Raw genomic sequence first — 23,425 nt, 5'->3', positions numbered from 1 at the left:
ATCCTGTACACCCCTTGAGAGTACATGGCAAGAATTTGATGATGCTTCATCGCAGTAAATTTAGAAGAAGACTGTTTTTAGAATCTGCTGCTGCTCTTAAAAATCAACCCAATTTGAATAAATATGGTTGCATAAAATTTCCCAAAACATGGGAAACACCAAGAAACACATTCTAGGCTAGGCTGCCAATAGGTGTCCATAAAAGGCATCATCCCACCTAGTTAGAACTCTAGTCTTTCATGCACGTGTTTCGATATTAGTTTTGTGTTACCTTTTTGTATGTGTTACAAGTCTCATTTTGTACTGACGATGCCTCTGTAAATGATATGAAATATTGGAACAATTAAATACTATTTTTAAACCTTTTCTAGTGCTGTATCACTTCATTAAACTTTTATCATGCATTTTTCCCACTACTTCAGCCTTAACACACAGCTTTAGATAATGAAAAGGTTGTAGACTCCATTTTGTTACACTGAAATCCTTGAAATGAATTATGAAGTTCTTGAAATTGTATGTCAGAATTTTTTCAGTTTCTTCAAGTACTTTGTGTACAAAAGCAAATTGTCATCAGAAATTGTATATTTTCTATAATTGAAAGGTTTTAGCAAAGTATCAAAATTCTCTTTGATTTTAAGTGACTTATGAATAGATCCAATTTTGGAATGAAAGTTTGAACTTGAATTTCATTCATATTTCTGTGTTTTCTTATATGACTTCAAATTTCAAATATATATATATATATTCATTTTTTATATAAACTGACTAAAAATCTGAGAATTATAACAAATTGAGATTTATTGGATATGCAACATGTTTTGTCGGGATCGACTTCATCAGGCGTTAAGAACATAGAAAGCTATTAAAAGGCACTGAAAAAAACATTGAGACACTCTAAAGCTATAAAATTATAAAGCTATAAATTTGACTGTAAATTACAGTTATTATGAACTTGAGCTATAGTCCATGTTAAAGTTCTATTGTTGTACACCTGTGCGTGTGTGGATCCACGAGATCGCCAGAATCTGATAGTAGAGCTGAAAGAGTCAAGCAAATTATAGCTTAGATTATTGTTCATATGAAGAGGGTCCAAGGTAATTTCTTTTGACTCGACAATGCAGTGTTCTACCTCATCGTAGCAAATGTGCAGGTTTGAAGTTGTTGTCCAGTTTACTTCATGTTGGCAGCTTTCGTTATTTGTGTTTATTGAAAACAGGCCATGTCCTGTTTATATATATATATATATATATATATATATATATATATATATAATCATCTAAACCATGTGTGTTTTTTTAAGTCCATGAATTATGTTATTGAGGGTTTATATTTCAAGAAGAAATTCTGAATTACAGAATTATAAAGCCCAAATACTTTCATGACAGCCAGTATACAGGATACTAGGTAATACTAAATAACTGAGATACTAGGGAATTTAATGTGGAGTCATATGCCTATTGCAAAGTTGCTTCTCATCCTGCTTTAGAAATTAAAAAAAAAAAAAAAGTGATTTCTTCAGTATAATTTACTTTGTAACCAAGTGAAAAAAACTTTGCCACACCTATGTCTCATTCAGAGTTTCTTTTTTTTGATTAATTGATAATATAGTGATAAACCATTTTCTTGTACATGGAAACATAACTTTTGCCTTAGATTTAGCTGTCACCATCTCCACAAGTTTAGCTCCCAATGATGAGAACTTAAAAGTTGAAACTGGTCTGGGGTGACCCTTTCCATAATGCTTAGCAGTATCCATACCGGAAAGATAATGCTATAACTATGCTGCATCCTTGAATCTGAACACAAGAAGGCATCTAAACACATGAATGTAAATCATAAGAAAAATAAGTTTATGAAAACAAGAATATGATTTCTTGTCAAGTATACAAAAAGTATTCATGTTAGTAAGAGGACTTTAGATGCAAGACAAATTTTTCATTGCATGATAGGTCAGGAAAGAACAGAAAGCTGAATAAGATTGACATAGTAGTTTTTTAATGGTGTGTGAGTGGAATAGCTGCTGCTAGGAATAGTGAGTGCATCTTCTGTCAATGAGTTCAAGGAGGTGGTACTTGCTATGGGTCTTCCACAATAAGTCTATGGAGAAGACCAATAATAAATACAGTAATCTACAGTTTATCTGACTCAATTGAGAAGGCAGTTTGCTTCTAATATAATCGAATGATCAGAAAATTGAATTACAATTAGATGGTACAGCACCAGATGTCAATTGACATGCAGGGGTTGATGAATTGATAAAACATTTTGAAGGTTGTATAAATGGTAGGTTATTATTTATTTTTGTATTAAGACAGTATTCAACATTAATAATCTTGCTGTAGTAATCAAAATGTATGTGAATTTTTGTTGCTTTAGTATTTTTTTGTGGGGGGATATTTTCCTATCCAACAAGTTGCAGTTGTTATGTATCTTACTTTTCATGGTATTGGAGAAGGGTTTGTTGAAATTATGTCTGAAGCAGCTATAACTCTGAGGTTAGCATATTATGTCTCTTAATTATGTTCCATCTGTTAGCTGGCCTGTTTGTTTTGGCTGGATGAAAAACCTGGATTTCTGGTAGCAGAAGGAATTGCCAAAATAATGGAAGGAATATAGTGTGAGAGGATAAAGATGGTAGCTACTGGACTGTATATATGCTAATCTAATTGAGAGTAAAGGCCTGATAGCATTCCCAAGACTATATATGTGCATGTTTTTAAGAATAATGGATATCTCCTGTCTAATGATTTATTGCAGTAATTGCAGCAGTACTCGCTGTGAAAGCTCTATCATCACTATGTGGAAACAGGCTACAGCAGTCACAGGAGAGACTATGTATTGCATGTTTTGACTATGTTAGGATGCAGAAATCAGTGTTATACATTGCGCTTTGTTGCCTGTGCTTTGTACATCACATGCAGTTTTTTTTTTTTTTAATATATATTTTTTAAGAGTTAAATACAAAATATTAAAATTCTATACTGATCTTTTGATTTATTTTTCAGACTTTAGCTGATGTTGAATGTGAATATACATCAGAAAGATACCTGCTTGATTTTCCTCAGCAAGTAGTACCAGATAAATCTTTACGAGATGCAAGTACAGAAGCTGATCGCAAATTGCAAGCTTTTGATGTAGAAATCAAGTAAGTTCATAACTGTTTTGATATAAAAGATACTATTTCAGTTCTGTTCTATTAAATATGAGCAGTTAGGAAGAAAAACTAGTCTAGACTTACAGATGAGCATGGTGGGAATTGGATATAAGGTGTAGAAAGCTGCATTTCTCAATTGCATTGTTGTATACCCATATCATTCATTATTATGTACTTGTTTGTATAAACTAAATAAATAAATAAGCTAGAGACATTCTTCTGGGAGATAGTCAAGCAGAGCCAGGCCTCTGAAATGTAAAATACTAATGGAAGTGATGAAATTATGCCTCTTAATTATGTTTCATGTTAGCTGGCTTGCTTGTTTTGTCTGGATGAAAAACCTGGATTTCTGGTACAGGAGGAGTTGCCAAAATAATGGAAAGAATATACTGTGAGAGGATACCACTGGATACTAGTTACCATTATGTGGTGGATGCTGGTCTTTGATGAAGTGGTTGGTCTACAGCAAACAAATAAACTACCTACACCTTCAAATGGTGTGCATGTTAGAAGTCTCGGATGTATTTTGCCCACACATGGCATTGATATGCATGTAGATCTTGTATGACCTTTTGTGTGTCAGATATTTAAAAAAGAAAAAAAAATCTTTCAGCCAATATGTATTAGACCATCAAATTAGAAGAAACAATCTAGGAGTGAACCAACATAGGCAGGAAATGTTATGTTACTATCCATGCCCCTCAGAGGAAGTGTCAGACATTTATACTTCAAGTGGTAGACACTTCAAGAAGCCATAAACCATGTTTACATCTTTGAGCAGATTTCCAATTATTCCCCACTACCACCACCATTTCTCTTTGAAGGCAACATGAATGATGCTTTCAGAATTTTCTCAGACATCATGGAGAGACCCAGCATTTTAAGTTTTTTAATGGTTATTCCACAGACCAGCTGCTAGATTTAATCAAATAATAACAATATTGCTACCAAGTAGTGGTATATGTGTGACACTGTTCCAAGGCCATGATTTGCAGAGAAGTTGGGCGAAATTATCCATGTATGGTTTAGTAAAGAAGCTGTTATTATATATTTGATGCTTCTCCTATTTTTGACTAAACTCAAAACAACCACTACAAAAAAGTCAAGCAAAGAGATAGATTATATGCAGCTAAAGATAAACCACTCAAATTCTTCCAGATTCACTTCACAGATAGGTGCAGTCTTAGTTCCAATCTCAGTGTTCATTTTTACATAAAGTTTGCAAAACTGCACACAACTCAGATTTCAACTTCTTCATGCACTAATCACTGTAGTTTTCACAATTTTCATTCTTTCTTTGAATCATTTCATCTCAAACCATGTCATAGAATGTCATAGATTCCAATTTAGAACCTCCTCTTGATCTTTACTGGCTAAAAATCTCTTCTTCATTCTATCAGATTCACATGCTTTCTCTGTTGCTCTTCTAATGCCACTAGCCATTTGAAACTTTTTGATTTCCTTTGTTTTAAGATTCATTTTTTCCAGTCCATCTTTCCTATTAATGAAGTAATAAACATTTTAACATTACTCCATATGACTTTCTTTATCCAACTATACTGATCAAGCAGATTGAGATGTTGAGACATTTGCTATCACCGGTGATCTTAGACAATTTGTTCACATAACAATAAGAATGTGAGCTAATTCTCACCACAATCTACTGTTGATTACTTCTTGGAAAATGCCCTTTCTTTTCCAGATACATTTAATCTGCTTTTTGATTTTTCACCAGAAATATATCAAATGAGTTGTCCAAACTAGATACCAAAAAGTCTCTTAGTCCTAATGACAGTTGCACTGATTTGTGCTCAGATGTGCAGGTGTTCTATCCAGCAGCTTAGAAATTAATCCATATCTTTTTCTAAGAAAGGGACAAATCTTTGCCATCTAATTACTATCCAATTTTAAATTATTTCTAAAGTAATGGAGAAAACCATTAGCACTCAACTACTACACTACCATTAATTCTTTCATCTAATAACTGATAGGCAGTATGAATTCTATCACTTTTGATCAACAGTGGAAGAATCAACATGTCAGGGATTTTCTTGTTTATAGTACCCTCTTTTGGACGTATGCCATTGAAAAGTTTGGGGAATCTGAAGTGGTCTCTTGATATCTATGTGACACTTCATTTGATTTGGCAAATGGTTTGTGTTCTGATTTTGGTAACTGGGTTGCCAAATCTCTCTCTCTCTCTCTCTGTGTGGATGCATATTGCATACATTGTGCATCCAGAGAGAGCTTTTCAAGCCTTATACCTAATGTCAGTATTCCACAAGACTTCATTTACCTATTCGTTGAATTTAGAGAAGGATGACTTGAGAAGATCATCCTTCTCCAGTTGACTGAAAATCCAATACACAGTGTTGCTGATGACACTACACTGCATTCCTCTTTCATTTGACATGCCTTGTACCACAAAAATCATCAAAACATCCAGAATATAAACTTCTGCGCTATCTTAAATTTTGATCTGCATGACATTCTTCATAACATCCTTACTAATTTCAATGCTAGTTAGATTTTTCCATGAACAAATTGGCAGGTGGATGCCATTGCCACTCAGATGGAGTGGCAATGACATGTATAGACATGCCACCAATGTGACAGCCCACTATGACACCTCTCTCAAAATCACCGAGTTCACGTATTGCCATACCTCCTATTATAGACTGCTAATATTTTATATTTTAGACTGCTAAGATGAAATACTGTTTCTTACTATCTGTACAATGTTTTTTATGTTATTAACAAACCTGGAATATTCCATAACTTCAAATAACAGGAGTGTCCTGACAATTATTGGTAGAGTGTGTGTGCTGGTAAGGTAGAGGACAGAACAGTGGCATTAAATATATATATAATATTAGGGGTCCCCCCCCCGAGTTCCAGACTGGTAGGCCGGTTCTCCTTAAATTCTAATGACTCGAATTTTGAAAACTGGAAAGCTCCCCCCCCCCCCCCCCCGAGTTGCGGGCTGGAAGGCCATTTCTCCTTGAATTCTGATGACTCGAATTTTGAAGACTCGACACTCAGGGTAGCCCCTGAGTTTCAAAACGTTTCAAAAAACGTGACACAAAAACATTACAAAAAAAGCTTATCATTTTATATTATAAAGTAGATATATATATATATATATATAAATTAATACCATCATTCTTTCCTCTACCTTACCATTACATTACTGGAGTTCATGAAGATCTACTCAACTTCAACAGAGGTATATATATATATATAACTTGAGCATTTCTGTTCAAATATCATCTATTTCAGCTGCCTTTCCACATTTCAAGCTTTTGATGGCTTTTTCTACTTCAAGTATAGATATGTATTCCTGATTGCATGTCTGTTCAGTGTTTTTTTACCACTGTACTGTCACTGATTGTTTCATTTATCAATTTTTCACAGTAATTACTCCATACATCAAAGATACCTTTTTCTCCAGTTTTCATGTCACCTTTATAATCTCTAATTCCTTTTACAGCACTCTTTCCTCCATTTTTGAGCTTTTTCATCAGCCTCCAGAATATTTTGCCATCTTCTTGATATTTATTTTCTGTGTTCTTACCAAAGTCTTCCCATGACTTTTGTTTAGCTAGTTTTACTTTTTTTTTGTTTAGCCAGTGTTTAATTTTCTTACATTTGTCTCTGTATATTCTCTAAGAGCACAAGCTGACTTATTTGCCAGGAACTTTTGATATGCTTTCTTCTTTTCCTTCATGCCTCTTTAACTTCCCGTGTCCCTGTGGTGTTCTGATTTTTCTATCTGCACACAACCTCACCCCATCCCTCTCTAGCTTAATCAGTTAATATTTTCTTCAGGATTATTATTATTATTACCCCAAGACCTCATGGAGTCAAAGACTCATCTGGGAGGTCCTTTTATCACACACACAGATCATCATACCGTGTCTTAAACACACTGAAACCCCTTGCAGACACCACACTCTCGGGCAAGGTATTCCAATCATTCACAACTCTGCATGAAAAAAACATGCTTTGCACTCCCCTACTCACATCCTCTTTATACAGTTTCCAGGGATGACCTTTTGTTCTCCCACTATTTTCTGTAGAACTTCTCCAGCATTGATCCTATAACAATCCCTTCCGAACTTGTAGGTCTCTATCATATCTCCCCTCTTCTTCCTGTCCACCACACTCTGCAAATTACATCTTCTCAATCTTTCCTCATACTCAACATTCCAGAGAGTTAGAAACTACCTTAGTCAGTTGCCTTTGGACCCTTTCCAATATCTCTTTATCCTTCTGAAAACCAGGTGACCAAATCTGGGCTCAATAGTCCATGTGTGGCCTAATCAAAGCCTTATACAACAGAACAAGAATTTCCCTACTTCTACAAGTCAGTTTCCTTTACATCATTCCCAGAAGCCTTTGTGTTGTCTTCACAATTTTGGCTATGTGTCCCCTAAATTTCAGATCCTTATCCAGTATCACCCCCAGATCTCTTATTTCCTCCACCTTCAACAATATATCCTCACCAAGCATAAATTATGCAACTCATTTTTGTTTTCCAAATTTTAAAACCTTAAATTTTGTAACATTGAACTCACATTTCCATGCCCAATCACTCAATTTATTTAAATCTTTAAGGCCACAACATCTTCTCTACTCTTCATGGTTCAACCTAACTTTGCATCATCTGCAAACAACTGACTATCTCCATCCAAATCTTCACCAATATCATTAATATACAAGTTAAACAGTAATGGCCCTAAAACAAACCCCTGAGGCACTCCACTAGTGACTTTCCTTTTTCTGGATATCACTCCCCCATACAGAACTTGTTGATACCTATCAGATAGCCAGTCTCCAATCCAATGCACTAATCTAATATCCAACTCCATCTGCTCTAGTTTGACTGTCAACTTATCATGTGGTAATCTATCAAAAGCCTTTGCGAAATCCAAGTATATTACTGTGTATCCTTCTCCTCTGTCCAAGGAAGCAGTCACTTTATTGTAATAAGTAAGTAAATTACTAAAATATGACCTCCCTTTAGCAAATCCATGCTGTTCATCAAAGATAATACCATTGTTATCAACCTAATTCTGGATCCTAGTTCTCACAAGCTTCTGCAACAACTTAACCACAACATCTGACACACAGATTGGCCTATAGTTTGATGCTTGAATTCGATCACCTCCTTTATGAAGTGGCACAATCTTGCCTTCCTTCCATTCCTTAGGAACTTGACCGAGTGCAAGACTTATATTAAAAAAATATGTCAAGACTGGCGTCAACTCCCTGGCACATTCTTTCAGAATAAATGGTGATATATTATCAAGTCCCACAGCCTTATTAACATCTAGTTTGCTCAACTCCCCATACACCTCTTGCTCACTTACAGTCAGTCTCTCCTCCCCATCATCAACTGCTCTCAATCTCTTCATGAAGTCACATTGACAAGATTGAAAGACCTTTATGAACTGCTCATTAAGTATCTCCACCACACATTCCGCAACAGCTGTCTTTATATACCATTTTCTCCAATCAATGTCATCCTTCCATAATCATTCTTTCTTTTGCTGGCTACATATCGAAAGAACTCCTTAGGATTCTTTTTGGCTTCATTAGCTAACTGCTGTTCATACCTCACTTTACTACTCCCACCAACCAAGTCACCCGCCTTGCCTGGTCCTTGTAAACCTAATGGAATTGGTTATTTCCACTTCTCTTATGCTGCCTCCATAATGCCCTTTTACTCTGTATCGCATGCTTAATCTCTTTATTCACCCATTTCACACCTACCTTATTTAACCTTCTCGCCCTTGGAATACATTTAGACATTGCATCTACTAGATAGTTTTTGAAAATTCCCCAAGCTGCATTCATCTCTTTTCCAGCTAACTCCTCATTCCATGCTACACCTGCAAGCTGTCTCTTGAGCTCTTCATGATCACCCCCCCCCCTTACAGTTCCGCATATACCCTTTTCTCACAGAGGTCCTCACACTGCTGGCAATCACCTCATGGTCACTCTCACCAATTGGTGGATGATTTGACACCTCATTTATAATTACATCCTCTGATGAGATGACCAAATCCAAGACCATCAATCCTCGCATGCTCTCTGTTACATACTGTCTGAGGTAGTTATCCCTCAAGAAACTCATTTTCTTTACTTTCAGTTGCTATCTCATCATTTCAGTCTATTTTGCCATAATTAAAATCGCCCATAATGATCATCCTTTCCTTATTTGCTTGGCTAATTTGATCATACATTTCATTATCACCACCATCCACATTAGTTGTTCTATAACAACATCCAACCAAGTTACTGAGATAAAGAGCCAATAGGCTTCACTTCGGCGAAGTAAATTTATTCAAATTAAGTGGATATTGAATCCCAGGTTATTTCTTAGCTGAATAAGAAACTCTCTTTCTTAGCCGAATGTCTCACTTATTCCAACAATCTTTGGGTGAACAGATGCAATTGGTGCAACCATTTCATCTGCCTTGTTTCTTATACTTCTAGCATTTGTATACAAACACAACAGCTCATTTCTGGATGTACAGCTAATTCCACTGATATCACTCATTCGATGTGATCTCTCCATGCCCGACTGGGGGCATTTCCCTTTCTGCTTATTCATTTTAGAACCCTTTTCAATTCCCATTGTTTCCTCTTGATTCCAGGTCATCCCATTCCTTTCCTGCCTACACATGCTCTCACATCCCCTTGGAGCATCCACCTTTCTCATGCTGTATACCCCTGAGCCTCCCTGTTTCCCTGTTCTTCTTGCACACCCATTCTCTGATTTTCTATACTCATGCCACTCACTTTTCCATTAATAACCACCTCTTCAATCTCTCCTGACTTACTCTCCTGCTCTTCCACGTCACTTCCCACTCGATCTGATTCATTCTCTCTAGACCTTCCAGCAGCAGTCTCTCCAAGTGACTCACAGCATAACCACTCAAATGCAGTCCATCGCTCCCATACAGTTCACTTCGTCGTTCAAACTCATTCTACACATTAACAAACTGTTCTCCCCACTCCTCGCACATTTCAGCCATCATCATCATCATGCATATCAAGGATTTAGGCCTAGCGTGGCCTGTTCTGGCCGTAGAAGTCATCGTTGAATCGTTTAAGAGGACGTCCTGGTTTTCCTTTTCCTAATGGCTTGTACTTTAAGGCTTGTTTTGGTAATCTTTCTATTTTCATTCTTTGAACATGTTCAATCTATTTATGTTTATATTTTTTAATTTCAGCCAACATATCATTCATAATCCTTGCTCTCCACCTCATCTCAGTCATACCTAGGCAACACACTTACTACCCTTCCTGTCACACTATTCTCTTTTATCCGTCTAAGCAGCCTTCTGATATCCATTCTGATGTGCTCTTTGTCCTCTGTAAAATCATTCGTACCTATTTGTTCATAAGGATTTGCCACTGAATCTCCAAGGTTTGATTCCTGTTCTCAAACTTTTTCATTTTCTCTTGAATAATGTTTGTGTTTTAGTCTACAGTTCACTCTGAGAGTTGCTCAACTTTTATTTGCATTAAAACTTTCTTATATGTTCTTCTATTCAATATGAAATTCAATTTTATCCTGCTCAAAACTTAATGGTGATCACTTCCAATTTCAAATCCTCTGCACTCTAGTGTCCTGCACCAGTGAGAAAACACTATTATCAACAATAATATAGTCAATGAGACTTTTCTTATTCCTTGCCTCTTCTCTCCATGTGAATTTGTGCATATTTTTATGTTGGAACATTGTGTTAGTAATAACCAGTTTATGGTTATTACTAACACCGAGCAGAAATCCAACAAGTATTTGCCACTATTATTAGCTTTGCTCTTTTCTCTAAATTTTCTCAAAATCTTTTTGTATGTCTGGCAATCATTTCCTAGTCTTCTATTTAGATCCTCTGGGAATTTCAAATCCCCAACAATGACCAACTTTTAATTTTTCATTATGTCAGTTGCTTTCTCTAAAGCCTCAAAAAAAAATCCTCCACTTCTGCCTTAGTAGACCATTCTGTGGGACCATAGGCACAAATAAGTCTCATTGTCCAGTTCCTCATTCTGATATTTGTCCAGATGACTCGACTTGATATTGCCTGCCATTCAAGAAGATTAGCATTGTAGTGTTGAATACTATAGCTACTCTGTTGAAAGTTTATTTTTCACTTGGTTAGAGTATAATAAATTTAGTTTAATCCATTTATCCAAGTGTGAGCAAACTAAGTTTGCGCCTGAAAGTATGAAAGTATCTTCAGGACTAGGGCAAGGTGATACAACACCAGGTCAACTCGTTGCAAAGGTGTAGCAAGATACCAACACTCCTGCCTCAGTATCTCCCTTAATGCAAAACACATCTCCTTGCGGATATGTCTAATGTTATGCATTAAGGGAAGAGCCACTACCCAGACTAGTTTCGACCTTTATTGAGGTCTCTTCAGTGGGAGCCAGGCCCAAGCTGAGACAAGCTGAGATACTAGGCAGAAGCATTCGTAGGTCATCTCTACCTATAGGAGTTGCCAAATGGTGTGCCACCCTTTTTTAATAAATTACTCTGGATTTAGAGAAAGATGTTGAAAGTTTATTTTTCACTTGGTTAGAGTATAATAAATTTAGTTTAATCCATTTATCCAAGTGTGAGCAAACTAAGTTTGCGCCTGAAAGTATCTTCAGGACTAGGGCAAGGTGATACAACACCAGGTCAACTCGTTGCAAAGGTGTAGCAAGCTACCAACACTCCTGCCTCAGTATCTCCCTTAATGCAAAACACATCTCCTTGCGGATATGTCTAATGTTATGCATTAAGGGAAGGGCCACTACCCAGACTAGTTTCGACCTTTATTGAGGTCTCTTCAGTTTTACTTGGTCTATAGACCAAGCTCTATAGACCAAACATGGAACTTTTTCGATCCACTTCAGGTCTTCAACAGGCAGGACAGTGGAATTTTTTTTATTCCAGGCAGTGAAATTTACCTCCCACCTAATTACAGCAGATATATGAAGAGGGAAAAAAACTAGTTCTGAGTTTTTTAGAGCAACAGTCATTAATAATGGTGGCTTGCAAACTGTCCATATATCATTATCTTTGAGGATGATATCAGAGAGATAAAATTTAAAGTATACAGAATTTTTAGTTTGGTAAGGATAGGTGCAACCACAGTTAAGCTAAGTATTTGGGTAGTTTTTATGTAAGGGAACTACTGTTGATTTTGGAGTTTCGGATAGATGTTTCATTTGTTTAATTTTGAATGCCATCACTCCAGTAGGATGGGGTTAGGGTTAAAAGTTTTAAGTTTCTGAATTATTCTGAAATATATTATGCACATTAAATTTTGCCTCTCAGATATGATCCTCATACATATGCTGACATTATGTGGTCTGTTTTCACTTAATGTCCCTTTAAAAAAAATCCTAAGTGAAATGTAATATAGACATTACATTGTTTAATGGTACTTTTTAACATTGCATTCCATTAATGTTTCAGACATTTTTAATCTTGAATTTGTGCATGTGTGTGTGTGTGTGTGTGTGTGTAAAAATTCTTGTGCAAACATTTTATTGAGAAGTGCACACTAAAATGTGTGAGAAACTAGTTGCAGAGAGAAAAAAAAACTTGTTTTGGTAATAAAAATTTAAATATTGTAATCAATGGAATACATTACTTTTTTGTGAGAGGTCATTGAAAGAGAGAGAAATGTGTTTTTAGATCTCTTCAGATTTAACAGTCAGTTAAGCTTTGTTGAAATCTCAATAATTAACTGATTAAAATCTTTTACAAGCTAGATTATGCTATACCTTTGGATCAAAATTGTATTAATAGTACCAATTATGATAATTATGAACCTGTTTCTAGTGCTTCAGGAAGGAGATCAAAGGGTGATATCTTGTTATATAATATTGATATTATATATAGTTGTTGCTTACATTAAATGTTACTTTTTAAATTCTTGAGTCATTTCTCTCTTGTTCTTATCATGTGAATTTTGTAGTGATTGCACACGTAATGATACAGATGCAATTTATCTTAACCATTATCCCCAAAATTTCATTATTGTGAGTGATATTTCAAAACTTATGCACATTATACTTCTGTTGTAAAACCAAACATTTATTTCATAAAATGCATTTATAGGGAAGAGAAAGAAGTTACAGGGTGCTTCAGAATAATCTCTTCTGAAGTTTAGCCTCAATATGTTCCTTAATTTGAAAGAGCCACCTCATGGGGAAAGACTTCAGTAACACTGATAAGTGGACTCCCACAATAGTCATGCCAGGACTCTACACCCTCTGTCCAAAAAGAAACTGAACTTTTGATAGAAAATAAAACACAGGACAATTATAAGTATTCAAATCATTTATTTCAATCAATATACTCTCCCTCAGCTTCGATACAGCATTTGGCATGGTCAATTAATTCGTTAAATGAGTTTTTTTATATAGTTTATTGGGATACTGTTGAGGGTCATGGTTACTGCCGCTTGAACGTTTTCAATGGTGTCTTATCGCTTTCCTTTCATCGGCAAATGAAGTCGGGGGAAGAGAAAGAAGTCACAGGGTGCTAAATCAGGTGAATATGGAGAGTGATCCAACACACAAGCTTTGTTTTTGCTGAAAAACTGTGTCACAATGCTCGAACGATGAGATGGTGCATTATCGTGCAAAAGTGACCAGCTGCCTGCATCACGATAATATTCATGCCGTACGCAGTGAATTCTTGCTATCAATCGCTTCAAGATAAAACCCACCATTGACTGTTTGGCCAGGTGGAATGAATTCTTTGTGGATAATTCCCTTGGAATTGTAGAAACAAATCAGCATTGTCTTTACTTTTGATTTCTCCAAGCGACTTTTATTCAGATGCCCCTCTTCTGGTGGTCTCCACTCAGCACTCTGGCGTTTTGTTTCAGGCTCATACTCAAAACACCACATTTCGTCACCAGTAATGATTGTTTCAAGGAAATTTGAGTCCTTATGAGCAGGTTTAATGAGGTCCTTGCAACATTCAATTTGATACATTTTTTGGTCATCGGTCAACTTGGGGGGGAACAAATTGCGAATTCAATTTACTAAGGGCCAAACTCTCAGTCAAAATGTTGTTTACAGTTGATTTTTGAATCCCCAATTCATCTTCAATCAATCTCACGGACGATTTTGGGTTTCTTTGATGTCATGCACTTTTTGGATGTTAACTTCGCTCAGTCCAGTTTTTGGATGGCCTGGCTTTTCGTCGTCCTCGAGCATCTCATGACCACTTTGAAATCACTTAAACCACTCGTAAACTTGAGTACGGGATAAGCATTCATCACAGTATGCTTTTTGAAGCATTTGATGCGTTTCAGTAAAACTTTTACAAAGTTTAACACAAAAGTCAATCGCAGCTCTCTGTTTGAAACTCAATTTCCGACCGTTTGTCAAAACACCCTGTCACTCTTGGCACTATAACTCGGCTGCTAATGAAACAAATGTCATAAATGGTTTTCACAATGCTAATGAAGGTTGCCGCTTTCGACAACAAAAAGATACAACAGGTGGCACCGCTAGTTTCTTCTATTCTCGAAAAGTTTGGTTTCTTTTTGGATAGAGGGTATATTGTGGGAGTAAATAACTTACCATTTATACTTTTCCATGAGATCAGATTCATCACATGAAAAAACGTGGTCTCACAATGTCATGCAAAATGATATGCCATGAACACGTTGAAACTTTTGCTGCCAGTTTTGGACACAAAATGTTGAAGAAATTTCCTCTGGTATGCTGCTGTCATCACATGCAACCCTGTAGGTACTTGATGTGTTATTATGGCTTCATTATTTTCTTAAACCATTATCATCATTAACTTGATCTTTGATTATTGCACCAACATATTTTCAGAATATCTCAGTGATGTTTCATTTGCAAGAACTTGCAAGAGAATTGCAAGTTCTTGTTTTTCTTCTGTCAGCTGGTGTTAATCCACTTAGCAGCAACTTTTCTTTTATTCAAAATTTCAGTCAGAATTCTGAAAACAGAATCACTTTCATTACATTTTGTGCCAGTATCTTCCAGTAGGCTGTTGATGATAACTGCTGACACATCATCCTTATATGTCAGTGGCATTCTGCTTCTTGGATCACCTTTAATCACATCGACATGAATATGGATAAAATAGATCACTCTCATACACTTCATATCCATCATATATTTCAATGTGATATCAAGTATTATAATTTTAAAATGCACTTCGCATCCATGGAAGCCTTGATTTGTATACACCTCATGGCTAGTTGGATGGTTAATCCTTGTCCAACCTTAACAAAAGTGAGGTGCTCACTGTAATGCACGCTGCAATCTGTGCACTATCTCTAAAAACTTCACATGAAGCATTGTGAATCACTGTTCATTTTTTTCCCCACTCTAAAGTTTCAGTTTTAATGAGCAGATGCTGGTCATTGCATGATATCCAATCTGGGTCAGATTCTTGTTCCATTTTACTGTCATGTTTTGTAGAACAAGAATTCTAGAAACAGAAAATGAATACTGAATATTTTTACTAAGTTTCTGGATTACAACTGATGTAAGGTGGAAACTATTACATTATTCCACTGGCCATTCCTAAACAGCGTGCAGAAATTTTGAAATTACTCTTATAACTGGCAGTTAAATTGCAAGTAAATTAAGGAGATAATGTGACACAAGCAATGTACTTCTACTTTCTTGTTTCAGTATGAGGCAGGATGTATTTGACAAGTTGCTTATATTGCAGAAGAAAAATTGTGATATGAAACCTGAAGCAAAGAGGTTTTTAGAAAGATTAATAAAGTTGGGAAAGAGAAATGGTAAGATATTTTAATATTTTTAAACGAATATTATATATTTAATTTATATAAACTTCCTACTAACACAAGAGTGCCTCATTGTTTTGCTCTTACCTGGTCAGACATAAAGTGCCCTTCTCTCTCACACCTGATATTCTAAATACTATAAACCTTGCAACACATTAAAATATTCCCAGCTTAAAGCTACCTGATTTTGTATATTTTAATTCTTAATTGCAGCAAAGTTCCTTGCAAACTCACTACCTTATTTATTATTTTTTTTTTTAACATTTGTCTGCTTAGATTCTTGTAATTTCTACTGTTGGTTCCATTCTCTCCATCATTGACATCTTCTCGAGTATGGTAATAACATTTGCTTATTGATATATACCATCTTTTTTTCTGGTTAAGTCACTTTTGAGATGAACAGTTTAAGTATTAACTTCTCAATTTTTTAGTACTTTCAGTCATAGAAAAGTTGGTCATGGAAAAACAGAAATCTTGTGCTGTTTCTTGAATAATTGGAAGCTATCTTCTTTGCATAAAATGGTATGGGGAAAGCTGTTGCAAAGAACAGATAGGTGGAATAAAAGAGGAGGATTAAAAAGTTGGTTTGATAAGTTGGATGGTGAATTGTGTAGGAATGTTGACTAGCAGCTGCTTGTGTTTTTTCTTCTTTAAAAGAAAACAGAGAAATGTCACAGACCAGTTTGGTGAACAGCACCTGTGAAAATACATATAGAAAAAACATGATGCAGAAACATGAGTGTTAGTGAGAAAGTGATCAAAGGGAATCTATAAAGAGAGAGAGATTAGCTGTTAAGTGGATTCTTCTTTTCTGGATAGCATCAGGCATTTTTAGAGAAGCTTTTGATGCACTCTTCCAAATGTAAAAAGAGTATTCTAAGATTGGACATTTGTATAGCTGAAAAATGGGGTGTGGAAGAAGACACCAAATTTTTTATTTCTGGAAGCTGAGAAGGCAATGTACGTGGTGTATTTGTTCCAGGAAAGGCTAGAAGTTTAGGTCAACTCATGAAGAGAAACCTGATATTGACTGGAAACCGAATATTAACAGAAGTGTGATATTGGCTGTCATTCAAGAAGTTTATCTTCATATTTATTAGTGAATACTATAGCTACTATAATTTGTTGTCTTCTAAGCAACAAATGCAAAATGTTATATTCATACAATAAGATTTATCTTGGAAAAAAAGTAGCTATAGTATTCAACACTAAATACGAGGATAATCTTCTTGAATGGCAGGCAATATCAAGTAGAGTGATATGGACAAATATCGGATTGGGAACTAGACAATGAGACTTATTTTTCTATATGGTCCCACAGAAGGTACTACTACTAATAAGGAAGAAATGGGGGAATTTTTCGAGGCATTAGAGAAGGAAGCTTACACAACAAACATGGAAAAGCTGATATGCATTGAAGATCTCAATGGCAGATCAGGAAATGATTACTAGACATATAGAAATGTTTTGGGACAATTTGGATAAAATTGCAAAGTTAATAGTAGCGGAATGCCTGCTGGATTTCTGTTGAGGACATTGACTAGTTATTATTAACACCATGTTCCAACATAAAAATGTGCACAAATTCACATAGAGAAAAGGTGCAAGAAATAAGAAATCCCATTGTCTGTGTTATAGTTGATAGCGATGTTTCACCATTGGTTCAGGACACAAGACTATATAGAGGATTTGAAATAAGTAAATTTCAATGGAGTATGATCACTATTTAGTTTTGAGCAGAATAAAACTGAATTTCGTATTGAAAAGAAGAATGTTTAAGAAAGTTTTAAAATGAATAAAAGTTGAGTAGCTTTCAAAAGTGAACTGTAGACTCAGATATGCAAACATTATTCAAGAAAAATGAAAGAGTTTCACAAAGAGAACAAAACTTTGGAGATTCATTGTGCAAACCCTGAAGAAAACATTGACTGATGCAGCTAGAAAGGCATGTGGTGAGGTAGTTTGCAAGATAGAAAAATCTTAACTCCATGGTGGACTCTGAAGTTAAAGATGCAGTCAAGGAAAAGAAGAAAGCATATCAAAGTTTCTAAGATGCAAGTCAGCTTATTCTCTTTGAGAATACAGAGAAAAATGTATGAAAGCAAAGCTCTGTGGAAAACTAACTAAACATCATAGAAAGACTTTAGTAAGAACATACAAAATAAATATCAAGAAGGTGGCAAAATTCTGGACACTATTGAAAAAGCTTAGAAAAGGAGGAAAGAGTACCGTAAAAGGAATTAGATGATAAAGGTTGTCATGAAAACTGATAATAAAGATATTTTAGATGTCTAGTGTAATTATTTTGAAAGATTGCTAAATGAAGTAAGAAGTGTCAGCGCATTGGCAAAGTCTCAACAGGAATACATATCCATACTTAAAGTAGAAAAATCCATCAGAAACCTGAAAGGTGAAAAGGCAGCTGGAATAGATGAAATTTGACCATCAGTACTCAAATATGTAGGTTTAAAGGTTTTACAGTGGCTTCAGTGTATCATTCAAAAGGCTTGTCAGAGAGTCAAATTTCATATGATAGTTTAGAGCTCTCATAGTCTCATCTATAAAAAGGGAAATAAAACTGAATGTGACAATTACAAAGATGTTTCTCCGTAATTCTCCCATTGGAATTCTCCTGGTAAGATTTATACATGTATACTTGAGAAACAAAATTGTCCATGCGGTTAGCCTAGTGGCTGTGTGCTTTGCAACCATATGCCTGAGGAAGGAGTGTCCTAAGTTTGATTCCTGTCGGTGACGTGAGGAGTGTAAGGATCTTCCTCAGCCATAGCCAAGTTAGCCGGCTTTGGGCGTGGACAGTAGGGTTTTTTCCCCAGTTTATCCTGGGGTTTTTCATCCTGCAAAGCAGGCAAACCAGCCTTGAGAACTCAATATTACGGACATAGGATACACTGGGGCGTAGAGCTGACCACCTTATCCTGCGAACGGTTTCAGGTCCGATGATTAACTAACTCTCAACACCACAAGGTAAAAAGAGGGAAAAGGAAGATGAGATGAGACTTGAGAAGCAGCTAAGGAAAATTATAGAGCGGAAGATTGAAGCTCGAAGAATCAAGCCAAATAGAGGTTGTCAGGATCAGATTTTCATTTTAAGACAAATAGTTGAGAAGTCTTTGGAATATAACAGATTTGTATTTAAGTTTCATAGATCTGGAAAAGGTATATGACAAGATGCCAAGAGGAAAGCTCCTCAAAACGCTATAGTTATATGGTGTAAATAGGACACTGTATCAAGCATTACATAGTAATCAGCAGTTAATATTGAAGGAGATACAGGAAGATGGTTTGATGTTAAATCAGATGTGTGACAAGGGTGCAGGTTATCTCCACTGTTATTCATTACCTATATGAATTTAGTCAAAACACTAAATTAGCTGTATACAAGACAGTGTTCAAACCAACTTTAACTTATGGATCTGAGAGCTGGGTTAGAAATAAAACACTTGACCAAAGAGTGTAGACAGCAGATATGAGAATCCTGAGAAATTTGGGGTATGAACAGATGGCATCGATGGCAATATCATATTAAAAACGAGGATATTAAGAAAGAACTTGACATTGTTAGCATCCAGGAAAGTGTAGCAGAGCTAATCTTGGGTTTTTTGGTCACATTATATAGAACAGAAGAGGAAAGATTAGCAAAACAAGTGTTCTCTGTCAGGTTGGAAGGAAAAAGACCCAGAGGAAGACCAAGATATAGGTGGATTGATACAGTAAAAAGTGCCTTAGAAGATAGAAATATAAGATCTTAAGATCTGATAATGTTGGAGTCTTGACAGGTAATAGATTAATTTGGAGGAAAATTGTAGATAGGAAGTTAGTAATGATGTGAGTTTTTATGTAGTACTATCATATCCTGTACTCCCCTTGAGGGTACATATCAGGAATTTGATGATGATGATCTATATGATTACATTATGAAGGAAAGTGGTGTTGTATTAAATGCAATATCAAAATTGGCAATGTTAATCTTAGCCTTAACTTTATGCTGATGATGTTATAAATCAGCAATAAAAAGATAAGCAATGAAAATAGGTAGAAACATTGAAAACATCAACTGTATTCTAAATGGTGAACCTGTAGAACAAGTAAAACATTTCAGCTATTTAGGCATTTTTAGTGACGATGGCAAATTAAATATGGAAATAGACAACAGAATTAGTAAAGTTGGTATGGTATTGTAAAAATAATCATAATTTAAAATTCTGAATATTTTTACAAATTGTTAATGTTAGTACGTTTATTAGTTTTGGTTTCATAACACACATTGTCGGCACTTGCGACGAGCCCGTTATCGATGTTATTTTTGTCAAAGTGAAATGTAAAGCATTTAAAAAATTCATGTACTTACTGAATTTGGATAATTGTAGTTTTTCAAATATTAAGTGTTGTGTTTTATGAAGACATTCTCTTGTCGCTAACGGAGACAATGTGTCAGTCATTATACTTAATGTCTCGCTTGCCACTTTCATTGAGTGCGCATGCTCACCGAGGAGTTTGATGTGGGATTGACAGCTGACAGAGAGAGCATTCAGTATCGAGGTAAACGGAGAAAACAGAGCGTTGGGGAAGAAAAGCGAATGCAGGCCAGCTGATATTTGGGTTCTGAGGAAATTAAGTTTTTTTTTTATGTGACAGTTGGAGGAAAATTAATAGTATATTCCGAAAAAGGAATCGTAGAACTGTGAGTTTTTAGTGGGAGACTGTCAATAAGTATTGGTAAATAAAAGAAGATATTGCTATTGATGTTCTAAAGGAATGCTCGAGGAAGCTCTGATTGGAAAATTTCATCTGTCTTAAGGATGCCAGATCTAACTGTTATTTCTACTGGAAAAGGAGACAGAATTTAGCAACTTAAATAAAGCAGTAGAAGAAAGCTTTTGCTGGCACAAAATTTAGCAGAATTGAATTGCATGAAGTGAGAGTAATTATACTTTGGTGAATTCAGAATATCTACACTTCAGAGTCAGGAAGAATTAATATGTGCTACATGAAAGTAAATGAGAAAGGATCCTATGAAAAGAAGAAGAGAATCTTATATCTTCAGAAAAGGGCCTTAACAGAGAAACTGGCTATGAACATTTTGTTATTGTGTAAACAAAGTGTTTAGTCTAGTGGATGTGATGAAGTATATGTTAAACAAATCAGTAATAGAATGAGTTGGAAAATGGGTGATCTCTTAAGTGTAAGTTTATCTTAAAAGGCCTTGGATCCAATTAATTTTGTGGTTATGTAATTTTATTTGAAGTGTATATATTGTTTTTGTTTTATTAAATGTGCATATTTTGTATGTCTTGAGTCAGTGATTTTTTCAGATTATGAAAGGAACAGTTAAAAGTCATTGCACCAATCAGAATTAAACCCTTGTGCATATAAATAAAAACACTCGAAAATAGAAATAATCGTTATAGAGAAAATCTCATAAAACTGAGGATAGATTGAATAAAAATTAATAATATTATCCTGTTTAAACAAATGGCGCAGTTGAACAGAGATCTTCTCTTAACAGAGATTAAATAATTATCTCTAAACAGTATGAAGTTAGTTGAATAATTTTATATGGAATAAGAGAGAAATTAGTCATCACTAATTTAGCTTTATACAAAACGGTGTCAAACCAGTTTTAATTTATGGATCTAAGAGCTGGGTTAGAAATAAAACACTTGATCAAAGACTGGAGACCACAAATATGAGAGTTCTGAGAAAGATTAGGGAAGTGAACAGATGCCATAAATTTTGGTATTGTAGTATATATGAGGATGTTAGGAAAGAACTTGCCATTGCTGGCATTCAGAAATATATTAACAAAACTAATCTCAGGTGATATGGTCACTTAAACAGAACAAGAAAGGTAGGATTATCAGAGCAAGTGTTCTTTGCCAGGTTTGCAGGAAAAAGCCCCAAAGGAAGACCAAGATGTCGGTCAATTGATACAATAAAAAGTGCCTTAGAACTCAGAAATATAAGATCTGACAATGTTGGAGTCTTGACATATGACAGATTAATTTCAAGGAAAATTGTTGATTGCAAGTTAGTGATGCTGTAACTTTCATGTAGTACTATCATAATATCCTGTCCATCCCTTGTGGGTGCATATCAGTAATATGATGATAACAAAAGATTTCATACTAAATGATGTTATCTGGTGAATCTTTGACTCAGAATTATATGCTATAAAGGTTGTAAATCTCTATATCCAAGCCCCTTCTTTTCCTCTTTATGATTCGTTATGAGTATCTCATGGTACTGCTGATACTTCATGTTACACTTGGTTCAGATTTTCTTGAGAAATATGGTTTTAAATCTGATTATGTAATTGGTGCAGTAATATGTGGCTTAGAATTTAGTCTTGAAAAAAAATTTTTAGTCACAGAATTCTAGTAATATCTTAGAAGATCTGAGTGTGTTGAAGGAAAACAAGGTTTTGATGTTTCTTTTGAGAATGCCGAAAGTTTATTTTTCACTTGGTTAGACTATAATAAATTTAGTTTAATCCTTTATCCGCCTGACAATATCTTCAGGACTGGGGTAAGGTAGTATAAGGTAGTACAACACCGGGCAACTTATAGCAAAGGTGGACCAAGCTAACATCACCCCTATCTCAGTATCTCCCATAATGCAAAACACATCTCCTTGCAGATATGTATAATGTTATGCATTAAGGGAAGGGCTACTAGGTGATTATGAAAAAGCAGAGATAATAGAAAATTCTAATTCTTAATGGAAAAGTCCTGTTATTTTAAATGAAAAACCAATTGGGAATTATTCAGAGCTATCAATACCATTACCAAGCCTTGATTTTCTCTTTTTTCAAAATAACTTTTTTGGAGCAGAAAATAAACTTCTTGCTCTAGATTCAAGTTATTTTCAAATTCCATTAACAAAAAGTAGATAGAAAATATTTTGCTTTTGCTGCAAGAAGCTAGAAATTCTAGCTTTACAGAATTTCTGTAAAGCTAGAATTTGGTGCAACACATGGTGCAAGAAATTCTGCTATGCCCTTTCAGTCTAATGAACAATGAACTTTTTTTGTTGGCTGACCATTTAGGGAAAGAGTTCTTGTTTTTCCAGATGATGTTCTTATTTATTCAAAAGTGACTGAAGACCATTTTAACATTCTTTTTGCAATCCTAAGTAAACAAGGAGAAGCAAATCTTCTTTAAAATGTTCAATATGCAGATGTTTCTTAAAGTAAGTTAAATACCTGTAATTAATACAGATGGAATAACATCCTTTGAATCAAATTAAAGCAGTTTTGGATTCACAACCTTCAAAAACAGTAAGGCAAGTATTGAAGGTATGTGGAATGATAAATTTCTATAGAAAATTCATTACAGATCTAAACCTTTAATGCACTTAAAAGGGGCAAGATTCAAATAAGGTAATGTAGAACAAGAGGTGTTTTGATCTTTACAAGCTGCCTTATCATAAG

General features: G+C 35.2%; 1 protein-coding gene across 1 annotated transcript in view; it reads left to right on the top strand.

Moving 5' to 3' along the window:
• The window catches only part of LOC150092594 (thimet oligopeptidase-like), a 329,903-nt gene that overhangs the window by 15,466 nt on the left and 291,012 nt on the right, over window positions 1–23,425 (top strand). The window contains exons 2-3 of the mRNA XM_090414823.1: window positions 3,006–3,145; window positions 15,857–15,969. Coding sequence (XP_090270949.1) covers window positions 3,006–3,145; window positions 15,857–15,969 — 253 coding nt within the window. The remainder of the gene's footprint in view (window positions 1–3,005; window positions 3,146–15,856; window positions 15,970–23,425) is intronic.

The sequence above is a fragment of the Typopeltis vanoorti genome, chromosome 25, assembly GCF_054136105.1.
Source record: "Typopeltis vanoorti isolate ZY-2024b chromosome 25, IOZ_Tvanoo_1.0, whole genome shotgun sequence".
NCBI classification, from domain to species: domain Eukaryota; kingdom Metazoa; phylum Arthropoda; class Arachnida; order Uropygi; family Thelyphonidae; genus Typopeltis; species Typopeltis vanoorti.
Note: the sequence above shows the minus strand (reverse complement) of the source record. Positions and strands in the feature narration are given on the sequence as shown.